The 20,858-nt window shown below is 46.3% G+C and overlaps 1 protein-coding gene across 1 annotated transcript; it reads right to left on the bottom strand.

Annotated features, from left to right (window-relative positions):
- Positions 1–1,558: 1,558 nt before the first annotated feature.
- Positions 1,559–18,970, bottom strand: GBX1 (gastrulation brain homeobox 1). The gene is made up of 2 exons (XM_008539764.2): positions 18,442–18,970; positions 1,559–2,247 (listed from the first exon to the last, which is right to left on the bottom strand). Exons 1-2 carry the CDS (start codon positions 18,968–18,970, stop codon positions 1,694–1,696), a joined length of 1,083 nt encoding a protein of 360 aa, XP_008537986.2. The 3' UTR covers positions 1,559–1,693.
- Positions 18,971–20,858: the final 1,888 nt, after the last annotated feature.

The following is a 20,858-nucleotide window of genomic DNA, read 5'->3' on the forward strand; positions in this document are numbered from 1 at the left end:
CAGCAATCTGCCCTCTAAGGAAGGTGAAGAGACTGGCCACCTACTTGACTGAGCTGTCCTTTCCTCCCCTCCCTGACCTTCTGAGGCTCCTTGCCTCACTCAGCCTGCCCATTTTCATTCTCAGTGGCTCTGTTCTCTACTCTAGCTCTCCTCCCAAATCAATGCAGGTCATCTTTCTTCCCAAGAAGCCCTGTTTACCATGATACCAACTTCAGCTGGTTTCTGTAATAATCCCCTTTCTTCCATGTCTGAGCAGCCCTGCTCCACAGCTGGTACAGGATAGCAGCCCTTCTGTGAAGGTGGGGAAATGGCAAACAGCTCTAGTTTATCTTGTTTCCCTTGTACTATACTCTGTTGCAAGTGCCCCTGAAGCCTCATATCCCTATGTTTACTTTGTCCACTAATCCTGTTCTGTAATTCGCTCATAGAATTCCAATCCCAAAGCCTCTAATTCCTTTCTCCATAGCTTCCCTTACAGGACACACACACCCAGAACCAGCACAGATTCATTCCTGCCTCACCCACTTTGCAGTGGGCCCTCTCTACCAACCTTATTTTATAATAAAAGAGGATTTCGTATCCCAAGCTTCGTAAACAGCGTGATGGGAAGAAGAGACCACAATTAACGCCATAAGAACAGAGAACTGGAAGTGGGTCTTGTACTCCAGGCTCTCACGTCTGGAATATCAAAGGGTGGCAGAGACGGACTAAGCTGCTACGTCCTCTACATAGAAAAAGATTTATTAACGAGCTCACAGGTACGGGTGAGCCCCTGGCCTGCCCCAGTCACTGACAGGACTAGTATCTCTACCCAGTAGATAGGGCTTGGACAGACTCCAGCTAAACTAGGGTCAGGTACTTCATTTCCCCTCATAATACAAAAGGGAGTGAATTCTCTATCCTGAAGTCTGCCAACTCTTCCAAAGAGAAGAAAGCAGAGCTGAAGAAGCTTGCCTGTTTAATGGATAAAGAGAAAAGAAGTGCCGCGTCAGAAGAATGAGGTCCAGAGGTGCGAACAGCAGGCCTGCCTGGAGTGGGAAAGGACGGAAGTGGAGGTAGTTTACATGGGAGGAGATGGTTAGTGCCGAAGAGCTTTTAAGGAGGCTAGTGACAGTTCCATAGCATTTCTTTGCACATCCTTGTACTATAGACAGGCAAGATGGTACCCACCCAGGGCAGTAAGATGGAACTAAACTCTGGCTGAGGATCAAGGAAACAAAGAACTTTCTCAATCCCTCTCAGGGGTGCAGACAGACAGAGGCAGACAGCTCCATATATACAAACTTTACACAAAATAAATAAGAAGCTGTGACCAGCTTGGCTAGGTATCGCCCTGGACTCCCCCACTCCTGTCAGAAGTGATTCCAGGGCATTACCCAGGAACCTTTCAGGCCCTAGGCATTTTAGAACCCGCTCCCTCCCCAGGAGCCTACCTCAGGCCTGAAAGCCCCTCAGCAATAAGAAGCCAAACCCCTTTAACCCTGAAGCCCCCAGTCCTGAGGGTCTCCGCACTAGGCTCAGGGCCAATCTCGGGTTGCCAGGAGAGCACATCTAGAGCTAAGTTAATGGCCAGCTGAGCCCTGTCCCAGGGCAGAATCACAGTAGTAGCCCCTCTGGTCCACAGAACCCTAACCCAGTCTCAGAGCAGACTCAGGAACAGATCCTTTGCCTTCCGAAGTCCTTGGAAGCCCCTTCAGGGCCGGGCTCCCTGTTCCATTTGTTGGTGCTGGCTCCGCACAGCAAACCTGTTGACATGCACAGGTATGGGCACAACAATCTTGGGGTTTCTTACAGGCTCCCCAGAACGGCTGCTCACATTGCCAGCTTTGATGCGCTTCCACTTGGCCCGCCGATTCTGAAACCAGATCTTGACCTGCACCTCACTGAGCTTGAGGGCGTGGGCGATCTGAGAACGCTCTGTCAAGCTCAGGTATTTCTTGCAATGAAACTCCTTCTCCAATTCCAAAAGCTGCTCACTAGTAAACGCTGTGCGGCGCCTCCGGCTTTTGCCGCCAGGAGCTGTGACTCCTGCTGCCACTGGTGCTCCCTCCTCAGTTCCAGTCCCCAGGCTTCCCTTTAGCTTCGGCTTAGGTCCCAGGAGAGCCCCGGGGCCCCCTGCAGAACTGTCCAGGAAACCGTCGTCCTCGCTGTCACCGCCCGAGCCCTCTTCCTCCTGTTCGCTGCCTGCCGGGTCTCCTGCTGGTGCCTCCAGCTTCTCCTCATCTGAGCTGTACACCTTCCCCTCTGCTGTGGGGAGCAGAAACCAACAGATGGGGAGGGAGAAGGCAAGGAAAGGGCAGTTAGGTTGGAGGAGGCACGTGGAACCATGGCCAGGCGTGGACAGAACAACGCAGGAAGAGACACACATGGAGGAGATGAGATGGGGAGGGAGGAGAGACAAGGACAGCACATCCAGGATGAGGGGTAGGGAAGAGGTTCAGGGAAGACAAAGACATGGGAAGAAAGGTATTAACCAGCACAGATTTCACTACGGCAAAGTGGGGGAGGCAATGTGTCTATCAAAGGAACACCATTCCCAGGACTGTGACCCCTCAACTTCCCCACGCCCCCCCACCTCACTCTCCCTACCCACTACCTTCCCAGCTTTCTCCAAACCCAGACCAAGAATTTTCACTCAATTGCCACCCCTCCAAACACAAAACACACAGCCTCAGGTCCCAGAATGAAGCAGTGTGGGACCCGGCTTAGGACCCTTTCACTTAGTATAGGAAGGAATCAGTAATGTAGGAAAATTTACTTTTGCAGGATAGATGAGGAGATGGGGGCTGTCGGCCTTTATTAGTCTCCTAAGAGTCCTCACCTGGCCTGGTGGGAAGAGCTATGTGTTGACCTCTATTCTGTCTCCCCTCCTTCTCTCTTCCCTAGATCTGGAATCTTAGAATCTCATTTCCAGATGGAAACTTCAGGGTCATCTGATACCCCATTCTCAGCAGCCCCTCACCCCCAAACCTGGGTCCGACAAATGTTATTGAAGGATCTGGGAGTCAGAAGGTTTCCTCCCCTCGCCCCCTTCCCAATTCTCCTTAACCAGACCATCCAGCCCAGAATGAGGACCCCTCCCAGCCACATGCCACCTTATCTGCAACCAGATTTTTCTTCCAATTACTTAGCTCCCCAAGGCCCCTTTCAATCCTTCTCCTTAATTTTAAAATGATGTCATCTTTTCCCCACCTTCCCTCTTTCCCAGCTGAGCAGCACGGTTGTTTTCTGCTCAAGTTCAGAATCCTGAGGACCGTGAGCTTGATGTCAGCTGGGAGAACAGAAGGGAATATGGGAGAAAGAGGAGAAGGAAATAGAAGTGCAGCAAGGGAAAATATAGAGAGGAAAATGATAAAAAAGAACTTTTGACTCATTTAGTAGATTACTGATTATTTGTAATCACAGGCATTTAAACATTTTGATCTATACATAATTCTAAAATTTAATTCAGCCATTGGCTTTAATCTGCTTATCCACTGACGTTTTTGTCAGAACTGCAAATGATACACTACAAATGTTTTCAGTGTTTGAGTCTTACAAACTCCCTTGTTTTTTGCCCAAAGGACCAATAAGCAGTGAAACAACTAAAAGTCAAACGAAAACCAACCAGTAGGAAAGAGAACAAGGGAAAATGGATAATATGTATATGAATAGTAAACTCCTTACCAAGAGAGTTCACTGTGAAAAGGGAGGACTTCAGAAATGTGGGAGTGCGTCTATCTACATCCACCACATATCACATGTACGCTGATAAGCACACTCCAAGGTTGAGAATACAACCCAAAGTAAAATAAATTCAGGGAACGATGAAATGCTTTATAAGAGAAAAAGGGTGTGCACGTGTGTACATGGCGAGAACACCTTCCAGCACTCAGAGTGTACCCGACACTCTTCTCTAACCCCTCCCTATCTGCCTGCACATGAGCAAAAACTTCTCAGAGCCACCAGGACCAGCCCAGTAACTTTCAGTCCCCTTCCCATCTCCAGAGTTGTCCTTTTCCCTCACTGATGCGAGCTACACCTGTTCCTTTTCCTCAAGAGCCACGTTTACATTTTCCGTAGAGGCCAGAATTCCCAGCCCATGTCCAGATCGCCCACCTCCATCTCAGTCAGCTCCTTCACACCTCAGGGGTATTTTTATCCCCTGGCCCCAGTCTTTTCTTCCTGCAGTACTTCATTCTTTATCTAACCTTCTCAAAACCCATGTGGCATACCCTAGTTCAGGCTCACCCAGCCTTGCTATGCTATTCCTATTTATTGCTTTACACCAGCAACTGGTCTTGGTTCTCTCTTTAACAGCTTGCCCAAGCTTCACTAGCTCCCAGCTTTAGGTACTGTCTACAGATAAATATACTGTCTATAAATGATGCATTCCTCACAATACTCACCTTTCTTCACCCCATGCTTTCTCCCTTATCTCATCCCTAGCCAAATTCATTTTATTTTCTGCAAGATTCACACCCTTGGTTTCCGCCTTCATTTCATTAAGGGCTCTTCCCTGTACTGTTTTCCGCTCCCACAGAACTCAAACTGAACATGTCCCAAACCGAACTCCTGATCCTTCTCCCAAGCCAGCTCTTCCTCATCTGAACTCACGTCTTTCCCATCTCAGCTAAAGGTAACTCCATCCTCCCTGTCGTTCAAACCAACCTTCACTCTCTCTCACAACCCATGCCCAATCCACCAGCAAATCCCGGCAGTGCTACTGCCTTTAAAATACACCCAGACCCCGACCTCTTCTCACCACCTGCTCAGCATCCAACTCGTCCAAGTCACCATCATCTCTCACCTGGTTCGTCGACATTTTCTCCAAACTGGTTTCCCTGCTTCTGCCCTTCCTGCCCTTGCCCCTCCCCCAGATGATTCTTCTCTCTGTTTGGAATACTATGCTCTTCACTTAGATTTTTGCGCTGGCTCATTCCCTATCTCCTTCAGGTCTTCACTTTATCAATGATACTCTCCTTGATCATGCTCTTAAAATTAAAACTCCCAACATTCTCTATCTCCCTTCTCTGCTTTATTTATTGATATAGTACATGTCACCAACTTTATTCACTTATTTTATTGGCTGTCTCTTCCTAGTAAAATACAAATTCCATGAAGGTATGGATTTTTAATATTTTTTCAGTGCTGTATTTTCAGTATCTAGAAAATTACCTACACAGAGTAGGCACTCAATAAAATATTTGTGGACTAAATAAACTATCCCTAAGCACCCTCTCACTCTCTCTCTTCCCATCTCTGTTCTTCCTTTCCCAAGCCCGTCCTAAAATATTCCCCACAACCCCACCCCCTCTCAGCTCTGGTGCCCAGAAGACATTCTCTCCATGAATATTATCCTATGCACTTTCCAGGATGCCCTCTCATCTCACAGTAGCTGGAGAGGAGCCCATATGGAGTGAGCATCTATGGGATCTTATGCTAAAAGAAACGAAGGCCAATCCTCAACATCATTACTCAATCCTCTAACTTTTCATTTTTATTTATTTGTTTATTTATTTATTTATTTGGTGAGGAACATTCACCCTGAGCTAACATCCATTGCCAATCCTCCTTTTTTTTTTTTTTGCTTGAGGAAGATTAGCCCTGAGCTAACATTCGTGCCAGTCTTCCTCTACTTTGTACGTGGGATGCCTCCATAGCATGGCCAAGGAGTGGAGTAAGTCCACACCAGAGATTTGAAACTGCAAACCCCAGCCGCCAAAGCAGAATGTGTGGAACTTGGCCACAGGCCCAGCCCCTAATTTTTAATTTTTAAAACATGGTTTGTAGTAAATAATAACAGAAAGAATAACAAAAGCTCGTAAAAACTCAGGCCAATATTATAATATTTTAAACAGCTGCTAAAAAGGCAGAAACTGGATTTGAGGACTTGAAGGATGAAATCATTTAGCACAGCTCCAAGTACCCAGGGGGTGTCCAATAAATCTAAATTGATGATGATTGAGATGAGGCTCCCAGGTTCCTTGATCTGGCAGGACCCTCCTGGGATCATATCATCCATCCCTCTGCCTTCAGACAGATTCCATATAATCAAGCCCACATAAGCAGGCCACCCTCAGTGCTGCTTTTAAAGCTATACAAGGAGCACAGGTTCACAACCTCTCTTGGTTACTTGATCCCAGTGGGATGCTGAGCGGCAGGGGCAAGAGTTTCTCTCTGAGCCTTTATAATCGTGACATTGAGAGCTCTGACAAGCAACTCTTGGGAGGAGATGGGGGTGGGGTAATAGAAGACAGCAACTGAGAGGGGAAAGTACAGCTAGCTACAGGAGTGTCTGGGAGAGTGAACAAGACTGATGAGTGAGAGAGAGAAGGGAAGGCCACAGCAGGCAGAAAGAGGACTGGGGCAAGAGAGAAGTGGGGTAGACATAGTGGCAGAAGAATTAAATGATGGGTCAGAGAAATCAAAAGGGCTGAGAAGTTTAGAGAAGGGAGAGAGAAAAATAGAAAAAAAAATCAGGGGGGAAAAAAGAGTGCAAAAAGCTTTTATTTCAAACACCACTACCTTTTTTACCCAAAACATTGATGCACTTGGAGCAAAGCAGAAAAAGCAGAACATTTTGGCCCTGCCATTTGCTCTTTGCTCCACCAACAGATGGAGTGCTTTAGAATGCAATGTCCAAAGTGATGGAAACATATTCAGAAGAAATGGATGAGAAATATAGTAGTCTAATTGTTTACAATATAGCAATCCTGAAACAGCTTACTATTTTCTCATGAATTAGCTAAAACATAAATGCAAACTATTTTCTTTTATCTGATTTATAATGAATATTAATGGTAAATATAATCAAAATAAAAAACTGCACATAGAAAAATGTTATTGACTAAAAGTTGACAGAAGCAAATCTTTTTGATAAAATTTCTACTGGCAAATTTTGATTTAGAATAATTGGACTTGGTAGATAATGTCCATAAAAGTAAATTTCTAATTGAAGATGCTATAATTGGATGATATGAACAAAAAAATTGATCAACAAAACAAGACTTCACTGAAAATTTTACATGGGAAATAATTATTCTGATGAGAATAATTTCAGTAAAAGGAAAATTTTTAAATTGGAAGTGATTTGACTGTACTAGGTGGGTAGACCAAACAGGTAGGAAAGGTCTGTCCTTTGTGTATGAAAATATTACTGGTAATAGAAGAATATATTGAGTTTTCAGCTTGTTCCCTATAGGTAAGTCTAGATTGTATGAAGAAGTTTGGTGTCTGTTCAGGGGGAATTATTGCGGGACAGACTGGTTATTAGGAAACATCCAGAGTTCATGTGACTTCTCATGGTGGATGCTATTATCCTAAGAACCAGAAATGACAAGTCGGAACCATGATTACTTGTAGAGTCCGTGCCACCGGCGCTAATCCCACTGCACAGAGCAGCATTCAGGCTCCAGGGAGGCACTTGCACGGGGCCTTCCTTCTGAGAGGAAGGGAAGCGGCTCCAAGGACATAGAGAAGCCTCATCTTGGTAATGGGTCAGGTCAGGCTGGGGAAGAAATCAAGGGCCAAAGAATCCATGGTAGGTATTCTCCAGGAGAAAGAATAAATAGCACCAGACTCACACAATCTAGAGGCAGAGTCCTGAAGCTGTGGTCACCAAGGATGATGAGCCTGGATGGTGGAGCAGAAACCCCTAGGGGAGTGGAGCATCACTTTAGCTCCCAGCTACCGGAATCCACAGCGCCCCTGTGCTGTCTCTCATCCACCCTGCTGTTCTAGCGTATATCAAATCAATAGTCTTTATTATTCACGGAAGAGAAGTCACTGCACTCAGTTCTGACGTCTCTTCCCTCTACTTCAAAAACGACTACCCTCACACTCCCCCAACCACCCTCAGGACAGTGAGTCTCCTTCTCATCCTCCCTGCTCAACTACTCAGCTTCCTGAACACAGAACCAATTTGGATGGGGTCAAGTGGTGGGAAAAAACCCAGGTCATTCCTCAAAAAAGAGATATATTTGCCACCACTCTCATTTCCACATCCTCATTTCATCATCATGCCCAGTGCAGAGTTATTTCTCTGTTCTTTTTGGAGATAGTACAATCATTCATTGCAACTAGCTCACTTTCAATTTGTTTTCACTCATCCCCATTAATTTCATGCCCCTATTTTGCTACTACTCCTTCCTATAATTTTAGGTACAATAAGGAAAATTCATTTTCACTTTCTCTCTCTACTCTTCCCATGACCCTTCAGCATTCTCTACTCCAAATCCACATGAGAATTTTCTCTACATCACTACCATCCAGAGCCCCTCCCACCTTCATGACAAGTTCAGGGCAATTTCCCCACCACTCCAAGCTCAGGGGTCCCTTCATGGCATACTAACATTGTCATTGCCAAGAGCACACTTGTATGACCTTTAACTTTCCAAAACACTTTCATACTTATTATTTTATCTTAGGCAACTCACTGAAGTAGAGAAGACCCATTATTAGTAGTAATGGGAGGTTAGTAACCCAATTTCCAGGTGAAAAAACTGAGTTTCAGAAAGATTAAATCATTTTCCTAGATCACACAGAGACAGAGCCATGTCTAGAATCTTGGTCTCACAAATCTCCAGTCAATGCTCTTTCTATCCTTTCTAGTAAAATACATTCTCTTTCCCTCCCAATCGAAGTAAAACCCCTCTCCCTAGATGCCTCATCAGATAAATAACCTTCCTACCAAATCCAGTTTTGTTCTCTTTTTGGTGAGGAAGATTGTCCCTGAGCTAACATCTATGGCAATTTTCCTTTATTTTATATGTGGGACGCCACCACAGCATGGCTTGATGAGCAGTATATAAGTCCACACCTGGGCTCCAAACCTGCAAACCCTGGGCTGCTAAAGCAGAGTACACAAACTTCACCACTATGCCACTGGGCTGGCCCGGAATTCAGTTTTATTTAGACCTCATCCGTTTCACTTGTCACTACAGAGCTCTAGCCTAATCATTAATGTCTTTCCTTAACATTCTTGGAGAGATTCTTAAAATTGCCACAGAAGAGGCCTCACTCACCAAATGTCACCTTTGTCCTTTAATAGGCTATTTCTCCCATCATTCCCCAAGAGAAAATTCCCACCAGATCTTTCTCCTATTTTTTCTGTCATTATTGGTTTGTACAGTGTAATCTTACCAGACAGCATTCCTTTTATTTAGAAACGTATTTTCTCATTTTAAAAATGGCATTTCCAAACTATGAAAACAGTTTTGTTTTAATATCAATTTTCTTTAGCTTCTAGTTTACAACTGTCTCCCTCCTCCCTCAAGTACAGCTCTTTCTTGGACAGGAATCAGCCTCATTGAGGAACAGAAATTTTTCTTCCATCTTCATCACTCTCTACCTTCTCCATTACAGAACTCTCTCCAAGAGCTTTACTCCCAGTCTCTTCTATCGGTCCTAGGACTACTTATCTAGCCAGGCAGAAGGCTTTCCTCCCTAATACTGAAAGGGAGTTAAAGGTACGTTCTTTTCTTTCTTTCTGGTTGAGGTGGACATCTGTTTGGGATTTGTTTTTGTCTGCCCAGCATCCTTTCCCCCTTTTGTTCACTAACAGCAACCCCTTCCTTTGGGCACTGCTTCTTGCCTACCACCCAGTACAGTGGGACAGTCGATCACATTTCTCCACCCGTGGGGACTTGACTCAAGCTAGTTAATCAGTCACTGCAGGATTTTATATATGCTAGAATCCACTGGGGTCCCAACCCTGGATTATAAACATTTAGAGCTGCTTATGCTTGTTGCCCTCCCCTACCTCTTTTTTTTTTTTTAAAGATTTTATTTTTTTCCTTTTTCTCCCCAAAGCACCCCCCCGGTACACAGTTGTATATTCTTCGTTGTGGGTCCTTCTGGTTGTGGCATGTGGGACGCTGCCTCAGCGTGGTCTGATGAGCAGTGCCATGTCTGCGCCCAGGATTCGAAACACTGGGCTGCCTGCAGCAGAGCGCGCGAACTTAACCACTCGGTCACGGGGCCAGCCCCCCTCCCCTACCTCTTTTAAGAGGAGGATGAGGCCAAGACAGAGAGAGGAGCCAGACTGAGAGCAAGAAAAAAAGCCCTAGCAACACTGCTTGCATTCTGGGTCCACGCCTGCACTTTGTGGTCAGGTGAGTCAGTACGTGCTCGTTTTAGCTTACGTCAGAGTTGAGCTGCTATCACTAGCAGCCCAAAGGGTTCTGACTACACACCGTGCTGTAACTAGAAGCGACGACAATCACACTAAGCCTCTGCACCTCGCTCCCACAAATCTGCCATCCAAAATGATTTTTCCACATTACCTGAAATTATTCATAACAACACCACCTAAAATTCTACCAGTTTGAAATTCATTTGAACTTTTAAAAATCTCCTTACTCTATCAGAGTGTCAATTATTTTAATGCAATGGCTTTGCTCCTAATATCAAGTCAAGATCAGGCTTATGAAGGAACAGGAATTTTGATGTAGAAAAAAGGAGAGGTATTTTTTTTTTAAATGACAAAGGAAGAACGGTTCCCAGTGGGACATAGCAGAAGGACTTTGGGCAGCCTTGGGATCTACAGAGGGATCCCAAAATGCGAGATAGGGAAAGCAAAAGGAGGGAGAATGAGCCAAAGACAAAATTTGAAATCTACCCCTATTAGATTAGCATTCCTCATATAAACAGTTCTCAGAATACAGCGCCTTTTCTATCATCCCTCTCAGAAATATTTGTCCTTATCAGTACAGAGAGTGTCACCTATTCTTACAGAATTCCTGGTAAAGAGGTCTTTCTCAGCTTAATTCCCAGGAAAGCTCCCTATCCGTTTCCAGTACAAGGACAATACCAATAATTTCTTGCACACCTATTACTTTAGGATGCCAGACAAATATCTTCTCATTTAATTCTTAACTCTGTGAGGTAAGTATTGTTGCCCTTATTTTACCAGTGATGAAACAGTCTGCAGAGGTTAGTATTTCACTGTAGATCACAAAGAAAGGGTGCCACCAAAATCTGTATTCAAAGCCGGCGCTCGTTCCTCTGTGCTACACCACATCTCTTTGTTAACACTGAATGGAAAAAAAAAGGGTGAATTCTAATGTCACCCTCTCACAAATACTGTACCAAACAGAGAAATAATATAGAAGGCCAGGCACTGACTCCACAACACAGCTTTTCTTTTTCTCACTCCCTGACGGGCACTGTTTCCTTCCTCACCAGGTAACGTCGGTCACAATTGACCCCCAATCTTTTTGGCCTAGATGAGATCTACTCCCACCTTTATCAAATGTTTCCCTCTCATTTAATATGATGGCTGCACACAGCCACAGCTCAGGTGACACCTCCCCAATTCCAGATGACAAAGTCTTTTCTATCCTAAAGCCCAGTCCTGATTTCACCTCAAGATGTCCATACCCCAGCCTGCCTCATCCTCGTCAGCTACCGCAACAACTCAGCACTGAGAAGTATAGAATTTCCTCCAATCCCTCTGCTCAGGATGACTTTTTTTTTTTTTTTTAAAGATTTTATTTTTTTCTTTTTTCCCCCAAAGCCCCCCAGTACATGGTTGTATATTCTTCGTTGTGGGTTCTTCTAGTTGTGGCATGTGGGACACTGCCTCAGCGTGGTTTGGTGAGCAGTGCCATGTCTGCGCCCAGGATTCGAACCAACGAAACACTGGGCCGCCTGCAGCAGAGCGCGCGAACTTAACCACTCGGCCACGGGGCCAGCCCCTCAGGATGACTTTTTAAAGGAAATAATTCATTAATAAAGCTTTCCTTATAGATAAAGACAGAATTGTAGAGCTGGAAGCAACCTTAGAGTTCACCTAAATCAAACCGCTAATTTTACTGATGAGGAAGCTAAGACGCAGACAGGTGTGATTTGGCCACGACCACTCACTTACATACTTCAAGTATCTACACATAATTGATAGAATAGTTATCGTCCATTCCAGCACATGTGCTTCTTACCTTCGCTCTCAGGGTGATTTCATCTTCCTCCCTCCTAGCACACCTCTGCATCACTTCTTTTCCCATTGCTCCCAATACAGACTTCCATCTTCTCCATTACTTCTATTATAATACCATCTCCTCCATAATTCACAGGCAAGAAATCTATCTCCCATTACCCTCAGTTCAGAAGTATTTTCCTGTTTCTCCCGTCCTCATTTTCACATACTGCTTTTTCCTCATAACCCTAGTCTCTGTTAGTCCCTGCCGCGCCCCCCCCCCCCCCCCCCCCGCCTGCTTCTAATACAGACTTTTTGTTTCCTCACTTGAAGATTAGTCCATTCCCTTCCATAACGGGAAAGGAATGAAGACACTGCTTCATGACTACTTGCGGTACAATGCTGTCTCTTCCTATACAACTTAATTCAACTTGTGTATGTCACTCTTCCATCATACCAAATTCAAGCTTCTCTTCTCCCTGTCACTTTCTCCCAATTAGGACACCAATATTTCTTCCACATTATTCTAAGCTGATAGCTTTCTCCCAGCATGAGCATATTTCCAGTGGAAAACTCCAACCTTTTCTCTCTCACCCCTAATCCACGTCTTTTTCGTCTCATCATTACCGCTGTAGCGGTGGGCGCGACCGCCAGCACACACAGCTCTGTCCTTTTCATGGGTTCACACAGAGTTTCTTCTCTCCTATCCTTCATGAGGCATTTCCTCATTCCCCCTAGATAAAATTTCTCTCCCACCAAACTCTTTCCTTCTCACCATTCCTATTTGCTTCTCTCTTTTTGTACATCTACTCCATCACTTCTCTCATTTTTATTTCCTAATTCCCAATCAGTTTCACTGCAAAGATCCTTCTTCCCCCATTACTTCCAAGGCAAAATTCTTGCCTACAGCTTCTGATTGTAACATTACTTTCAAAGCAAAGCACTTTCCTCATATCACGTTCTTCCTTCTTTCCAATTAAAATGTTTCCCCCTCATTATTCCAGTTACTGCTTCTCTCCCATTATTCCCAGTATGGACTATTCATGCCCACCACTCTGAGTATAAGAATCACCCCCTAACCAGCTATAACATATCTCTCCATATTTACAAATGCCGCTGCAGAGATCCCTTCTCTCTTCCAGCCCTCCCAAGTGTTGCTTTCACTATGATAGAAGGCATTTCACTATCCATTCCAATACTCTCAATGAAAGTCTCCTCTTGTCATTTCTGAGATTCTCTCTCCCTCTCAACCAGGAGTTCTTAACCCTTTTTGTGCCATGGACTCCTTGGCAGTCTGATAAAGCCTACAAACCCCTTTTCAGAATAATGCTTTTCGGTGTCTAACATAAAATACATAGGATTACATTAGAAGCCATTATATAAAAATATAGTTATCAAATATTTAAAAATGAATTTGTGATATAATCATGTATGTTTATTTATTAATTCATTAAATAAGATGCCTCTGATGACTGTAAATTTATATCAATAACTGTGATTTCTATTGGTGACAAAAATCTCAGGTACTGTTGAAATGACTGCTATGGTTCCTGGCCTACATTCATAATTAAAGGAAGTGCCAAATTTTAGTTAGAAGTTAGTAAAAATAAAGATGCAATTTTTTCCCCACCTGTAATTAACAGATACCCTCACAAGAGATGCATGGAGTCCATGTTAAGAATTCTAATTTAAACACTGAGGCTAGAAAAATAAGTTTTCATTCTATGGAATTGAAAGGATCATTAAAATTCACCTGAACCAAAACTTTTATGTTACTGATGAGGAAACCGAAGCCTAGAGAAGTTCAAAACTTTGAGTCTCCTGTGGTGTATTGAATATTCTAAGCCCATAATAGACATACAATAAATTTTCCCTGAATTGAACTGAGCAACTTGCCTAAGTTGCACAGCTAATGATTGACAAAGTTGAGAACTGAACCCATGTGTCATGACTCTTAAATCAATGTTCCTTCAATCAGATTAAGCTAATGCAATATTTGTTTTTCTGTAAATGTCAATGGAGCAATCACTCTCACTGTATGCTCTTCCTCAAAATTTCTAGGAAACCATACTCTGGGTCTCCGTCACTTCCAAGAAAAATTTCTCTCTCCTGTTGCTAACAGAAGTCTCTGATTCCATGTCATATTATCATTTCCTGTTTTTCTCTCATGAGTAAATATATCTTGACAGTCATAATGCATATCTATTCAGAAATTAATTGACGGTCATCTAAAATGTTCTCTGGCTACAATCAGGTGCTTAGCTTACGGCAATCAGCACTCAAATAGCAGGCTCCCAAGAAGTTTTTCCCAGTCTCCTTGCATGATTTCCTTTATTATTGCCAATCTCTATTCATAAATCAGCAAGTCTTTTTCTGTTTAGTTAAAATAATGTTTACTACACTGCCATCTCTCAGGTTTGTCCCCTCATATTCTCTTTTCCATATCACTTAACTACAAATGTTTTTTCTTCGCCATGCTCAATACTGGCATTCTCTTTCACAGCAATCTCTCACTATATTTTATCATTCATTCAACAATTATATATGGAGTACGTATCATCCCTTACTTCTTAAATATTTGTTTTCAGGTAATCCAAATCTTTTCTCCCTGAATGAATTATTGCTCTAGACATCTCCAGTTTAAAGTTTTCTTCTGCATTTCTCCAAACGGACAGCTCTTTTCATCACTTCCCGCAGCACGCAACGTCCCCTTCACCAGGCATCTCTGTGATGTGTGTTTGCACCACAGCCTCAGGTTAGCTTTGATTACTCTCAGAGCTCACACACACCTTCACACACAACAAGATCACCTCTTCCTATCCCACTCAAGGCAGAATTCTCTTTTTTCCTGTCATTTAGAGCTTACTGCTCTCTTCTCTCCATTATTCCTAATACATCGAGGACTTCACTATCCACCCCAATTCAAAGCTCCTTTCCCCCATCACTTTCATATGACTCTGTTCTTACAAGTCTCTAGATCTGTTATGTTGAATATGGTCACCACTGGCCACATGAGGCTACTGACCACCTGAAACGTGGCTAGTCTGAATTGAGATGTGCTGGAAGTATAAAAAAACACACTGGATTTCAAAGACTTATTATGAAAAGAGGATATAAAACATCTCATTAAATTTTTTATATTGATTAATGCTGAAATAATGTTTTGGACATATTAGGTTAAATAAAATATATTAAAATTAATTTCACTTGTTTCTTTTTAATTTTTAATGTGACTAATAAAAATTTCTAAGTTACACAAATGGTTTGCTAGACAGCACTATTCTGGGCTCTTCTGTAGATTCATACTTTTAAATCTTCCCTATTAATTCAAAATTCTCTCCTTTTATCACTCTTAATAAGACAGCTTCCCCAACTATCCCCCTGCTCCCCTCATTCCAAACCTAGAACTATTTTCAATCTACCATTCTCAATACGTCTTTTACTCCATTATTTCTGTACATAGTATTTGTTTTTGCCTGCTAATACAGCCTCTACCCCTGCAATCAAATCATAACAAAGTTCTGTTTTCTTCTTCATCAATTCTAATAGGATGGGACCTGTCTTAACTCTCAGCAAAATTTTAAAAAATAGTCCTTGTAATTCCCAAGAAAAAGAACTTCACTTATTATTTTTCAAATTGGCCTATCTTCACTATAATTTCATTTAAAAGGGCTAGTAATTGTAAAACAGTAAACAAGTGTAAATTAATAATTTCAGAGCAATGTTACCCATTCACACTAGGACAGCAATTCCTCCTGTCATTTTAAAGACAGGATTTGTTCTCTAAACTCGACATTGAGGTTTCAATCCCATTGTTTAAGCATAGAATTCTCTTATTTCACGCTAAATACTCTCATACTTAATTTCCCAAAATGGAGTATTTGTTTTCCCACCATTTTCAGCATGGGCCAATGTGTCATCGCCCCCCAAATTGATTTTAACAAATTAACATCTCTAGAATTGCCTTTTATCAACTATTTTAGGGGAAAAAAAATCAAGACTGGGAGGGTAGACGTGAGTGAGTGGCGTGTGGAGGAAGAGTTGGGAGAGTGTGTACGAAGAGTGATAAGAAGTGGCAATCACAGACAAGCTGTCCCATGCATTATCCTCTTGGAATGTTTCTTCTGAAATCTCTCCTAACTGTTCTGCCCCAGAAACCCCGCTATAAACCCTTTACGTATGTCTCTTCGAAATTTGAGTGATTACCTTCACTCAAGCACCTCTGAAAATTCTTCCTCTGTAAGGTCTCCTTCCCATCATTCTTAGGAAAGAAATTCCTCGTTTTTACTCCAAGAGCAACACAAGTCTCTCTTCTTTTTTTACTTCCAATATTTTCCTCTGATGATGAAGATCTTTCCTTCATCATTATATATATATAAATTCCAGTTTCCCATCACTCCCAGTATTGAAAAATCTTTTTAAAAAATTATTCCTAGCATTAAAACTTTTCCCTGTTTCCTACTAGTATATTTATTTAGCTCCCTCCCAATCCTCTCTCCAGACAGAACTCCTTCACATACACACACACTCCTGGTTGAGAGATATTGCTCCCTTTCATTTAGCCCAGGCTAGAAATCCCTTGCACACATCTCTTCCAACAGACAGCCTTCTCCTGCCTCAAACTCTGTCTTTGGATAATCTGAGTATACATACAGCTCATTTGTTGGTCCTTTCCTCTATTCTTCTTTCCTCAATATTTCTTTTCTGTTCTTTTCTCTGCTTATTCCTTTCTCTTTTTCAGTGTCTGGTTTTACAGCCAATATTCTATCTGCTTCATAAAAGAGCCCCCATTATACATATAGGTCAAAATATGAACTAAGGGGAACCTGTAAGAGTAGGAGAAGTTGCTTGTTCTCGCGTGGTTTGGGCGTATTGCCCCCTCAGATCCCCTGCTCTGGCGGTGTCTCCTCTCCCCCACCTCAGCTCATCTCTTCCCCAGATGTGTCTAGTTCTTCCTCCCGCTCCTACTGCCTCCAAAGCCATCCATCCCTCTGATGGCCTCCCTTGCTCTCTTTTCTGCCTCAGGACTATCCTATTCCGAAAATCCTACTGATCCTTTCTTCTTCCAATCCTCCTGCTGGCTCATCCCTGTTTGCCCTACTCTGGGCCCTTTTATCTTGTGGACATTTCCTCCCACCTTCCAGTTCCTGCTCTATCATTTCCTTTTGATCCTCCTTAGGAGGTGCTGCTCAGACTTCAGCCACTGGATCCTCCTGGTCCAACCAGGTACAACAAAACAACAGCTGGATGCCCAAAGCCAAAATACCTGGGGCTAAAGAGGAAAAGAGGAAGACAGGCCCTATAACAGCCCTTGGGGTCTGGAGGAGTGATTAGCCCTTTGGACAATTCCAAGGAAGGGCCCAGAAACCTATCATCAGGAATTACCCTTGCCTGGCAAAGGACAAAAGGACTCTTGGATCTCCTCCTTGACTCTGACAGAGTCAGCCCTCAGGCCTCCTGGGGTCACCTCCACCTGCTAAGCTGGATGCGATGAATGGATAAGCAGAGGCAGATTCCTCCTGATGCTAAGGAACTGTAAGATTTCGGAACCCCACACTTGCATGCAACCACTGTTTTTCTTAAATAAGGCCCACCAAATTGTATAAGCTTTGGACCTCAGCCCCTGGATCTGCCCCTGGACAAGGGAAAGCTTTTCTGGCTTCTAGGGATTAAGGATCAATAGGGAGGCTAGGAGGACTCTAATTAGAGTGAATCTAAACAGGGTTCAGTGTAACAACTCTGCTTCTACAGAGAGGGCACCGTCCCACAGAGGATCCAGGGTTCCTGAATTCTCTCTTAATTGAATCTCACTGGTTCCAGAATCTTAGCTGGGTTCTTGACTCCAGGCCTTTGGGCCACACCCAACCCAGCCCAGCCTTTAGCCTCTCTCTTGGCCTCCCAGTCAGCCCTGGTCCAGCGGGTGCTAGGGCCCCTGCTAGCTAATGTTCCTTTATGCCCCCTACCCAGTTCTTCAAGACTTGGCTCTAAATCTGCCAATTCAGAAGTGACCTCTACTACTAAGGTGAAGACAGGTCACCAACAGGGTCACTACTGCTTTAAGACCCTCCCTTTGCCCCTGCATTCAGAGACCACTCCGGGTCAATACAATCTTCTCTTCAGAAGCCAGAGTGTCCTCTCCTCACTGAACTGACAGCTGCCCCAATGTACCCTCACGCTGGGGTCTTGCTGGTGTCCCCAGGAGTCCCACAGTTGCAGTTTCTCTATTCCTGGCAAAGGAGAAAAATGAAGGGATTCTGAAAAGGAGAGGCGGGAGTGGAGGCTTGAGGACTAGAACGCCACTGATTTGGAAGGGAGTAGCGGGACGTCTTCCGGGAGGCTTCAGGCACTCTGGAGACAGAGCAGGTTCTGGGATCTAGAGGTGCCGTGTTTGGAACGGAATTGGAAGTGGTTCCGCAGAACCCGCCATCTCGGGGTCTGGGATTCCAGGGCTCCAGGCAGGTGCCGAGCTTCTGAGCAGGCTGCTGTCTGGGATTTCCGGGTGAACTTGCCTCCCGCCCGGCGCCCTGCTCGGCCCCAGCACTTACCCGGCAGACTTGGGAAAGTCTCTGAGAAGTGCGGAGGCGGGGGCGGTGGGGGCTCTGCCACTTTCTCCCGGGCCGGCAGCAGCTCCTCGGCTTCCAGCCCGCCCTCTGGGCGTCGGCCGCCCGGCTCGGGGTTGTTTCGGGCGGCGGCGGCGGCAGCGGCGAGCTCCGGGGGCCCGTAGAAGGCGTCGGGCGGCTCCGCGAAGCTGGGCAGCGCGGTGGTCAGCGCCACCATCGAGGGCACAGCCTGGCCCAGCCCCGCGCAGAAGGTGTTGGTAAGGCGGCCGGCAAAGGAGGCTAGCGGGGCGAGGGGCGGGAGGCCGGCGGGCAGCGGTGCAGGGGCCAGCGCCTGCGGCAGCACGAGCGGCCGGTAGGGCATGAACATGGGGTAGCCGGTGTAGAGCAAGTGGCCGGAGCGGGGCGGCGGCGGCCCGATGAGGGAGTCGATGGAGAAGGCAGTGCCCGGGCCCCCACCGCTGCCCCCGCCGCTGCCCCCAGGGGCGCCCCCGCCTCCGGCTCCAGCTCTCTGCATCTTGCCCGGAGCTGCGGCCGCCCCGGGGCGCTCCCCTCCCGGCGCCGCCGTGCGCCCCGCGGCTCGGGCGCCCCGCGCGGACACGCAGGGCTCGCTCCCTGGCTCCCGGGCCGAGGTGGCGGCGGGGCGCGGGCTCGGCGCAGTGTGGCTCCGGCGCCGCGCTCCCTCTCTCTCATAAGGAGGGAGGGGGCGGGCGAGCGGGCGGGCTGGGGGTGTCGCCCTCCGGACTCATCCATCTTCCTCAAATTACGCTTCACTTCCTCCCTCCGCCCGCCGCCGCCGCCGCCGCGCCCGGCTCCCGCTCCCTCCGCAGAGCCGGTTCCCAGCGGCCCGGCCGGTCGGCCCGGGACCCCCGCCTGCCCCCCGCAGCCCAACCAACTATTATTAATGGAGATTGATGAGGCCGGACACGCCGCTTTGTGAAAGTTTGCGGCCGATGAGAAGGCGGTGGCAGCTGCTGGGCCAGCGCCCCTCCCTCCACCCAGCCCGCTCGGCCCGGGCGTGGACTGGACCGTGGGCCCGGGCGTGGACGCGGCGGCAGGCAAGAAGGGCCCACCGGGAGGGGCGGGCGGATGGGCGGCGGAGAAGGACCACAGCGCGCCCGGCCCGGGGCTGCCGCCCTCCGTCGGACCCTAGGCCAGTCCCCCGGCGTGCCTCCCCGCCCCCGAGGCCCCCTCCCTGGCCCCTGGGGCGGACGACGTGGCGGCCCCAAGAACAAACTCGGGCGCGGCGGGCGGGACGGGACCCCCACGCCCCCGGGGCGGCGAGGCGGGGACGACAGGGGGCGCGTTCTGCGGCCGGCGCCGCGGCTCAGGGCCACCCGTATTGGGGGGGCCCTTTTCCTCTTCGAAGGGTCGTTTCTTCCCGACTTTGTTCACACTCTCTCCCCTGGGCTCTCTTCTCTTGGCTCTTCCCCTTCCCTCCTCCGTCGCGGACTCAGTCACTCACTCTGGCCTCTGTGGCTAATTTCCTCAAGGGCCCACACTATATCAGGTACTTACCATTCCTCTCACCTTTCCCCCTCCACCCTTCTCCCTTTACATTCTTTTCCTTCCTCCCGCTCTTCCCTTTCCTGCCCTCATTTCTATCCCTATTCCTATTTGATTATTCCCATTTCTCATTCCCTATCCCAGTCCGTCTTATTCTATTTTTTTTTCTCATTTCTTGCCTATATCTGTCTCTCTTGTCTGTCTTTCTATCTCCGTCTTCCTCCTTCCCTCTCTCCCCTTCTCCTCTGCTATTAATTTCCCTGATTGGCTCCCCTGCTCCTGCGCCGCTGATGAGCCCTATTCATTCCCGGGCCTGACACTCTCGACCTGCCCTGGCTGATTGCTGGGGGCTGGCCCCAGGAGCGATGATGAGCCCCAAGGGTCAGCGGCGCTAATTATCCGCTAATTGCGATGACTTTGCTCACCTCCCCCATTCTCAGACACAGAAATGGTGGTGCCTTTTACCCTCCCCCTCCTCCTGATTCCCAGAAGTAGAGTTGTCAATCTAGAGGCAAAAGTCATGAGCACTTTCGCTTGAGAGGAGCCTCAGGTCAGCAGGCAAGAAAGACTTAAGATAGACAAGTCAACAGAAGAAGAGTGACCCAAGCTTCAGGACACAGAGCAAGCCTGGCCAGCTAAAACGAGGATCATCTAGTCACTGGGAAACTGTTATTCAGGTGGGGCCAGGGAGAGCCAAGCTAATTAAAATTAAAAGTAGCAAAGCCAGGCAAGTTTAGGGAGATACAGTCTAGATAGAGGAAGTTATTTGGCTCAGGTGAGGAGAAAAACCTATGGCAAAGAGTCTCAGTGTTTCCAAGCCAAGACAGAGCAGGGCAGGAGAGAACTCTGGATCTCAGTGACATTTGTTCAAATCAAGAGCGTTACGTTGGCCTAGTGAA

This window comes from Equus przewalskii, chromosome 4 (genome assembly GCF_037783145.1).
Source record: "Equus przewalskii isolate Varuska chromosome 4, EquPr2, whole genome shotgun sequence".
Lineage (NCBI taxonomy): Eukaryota > Metazoa > Chordata > Mammalia > Perissodactyla > Equidae > Equus > Equus przewalskii.

What these genes read in the sequence shown, in the direction of transcription:
- GBX1 (XM_008539764.2), bottom strand. Translation starts at nt 18,970, where the DNA reads ATGCAGAGAGCTGGAGCCGGAGGCGGGGGCGCCCCTGGGGGCAGCGGC. An exon ending in GACTTTCCCAAGTCTGCCGG is followed by an intron (nt 2,248 to 18,441) that starts GTAAGTGCTGGG and finishes TGCTCCCCACAG; the next exon opens with CAGAGGGGAAGGTGTACAGC.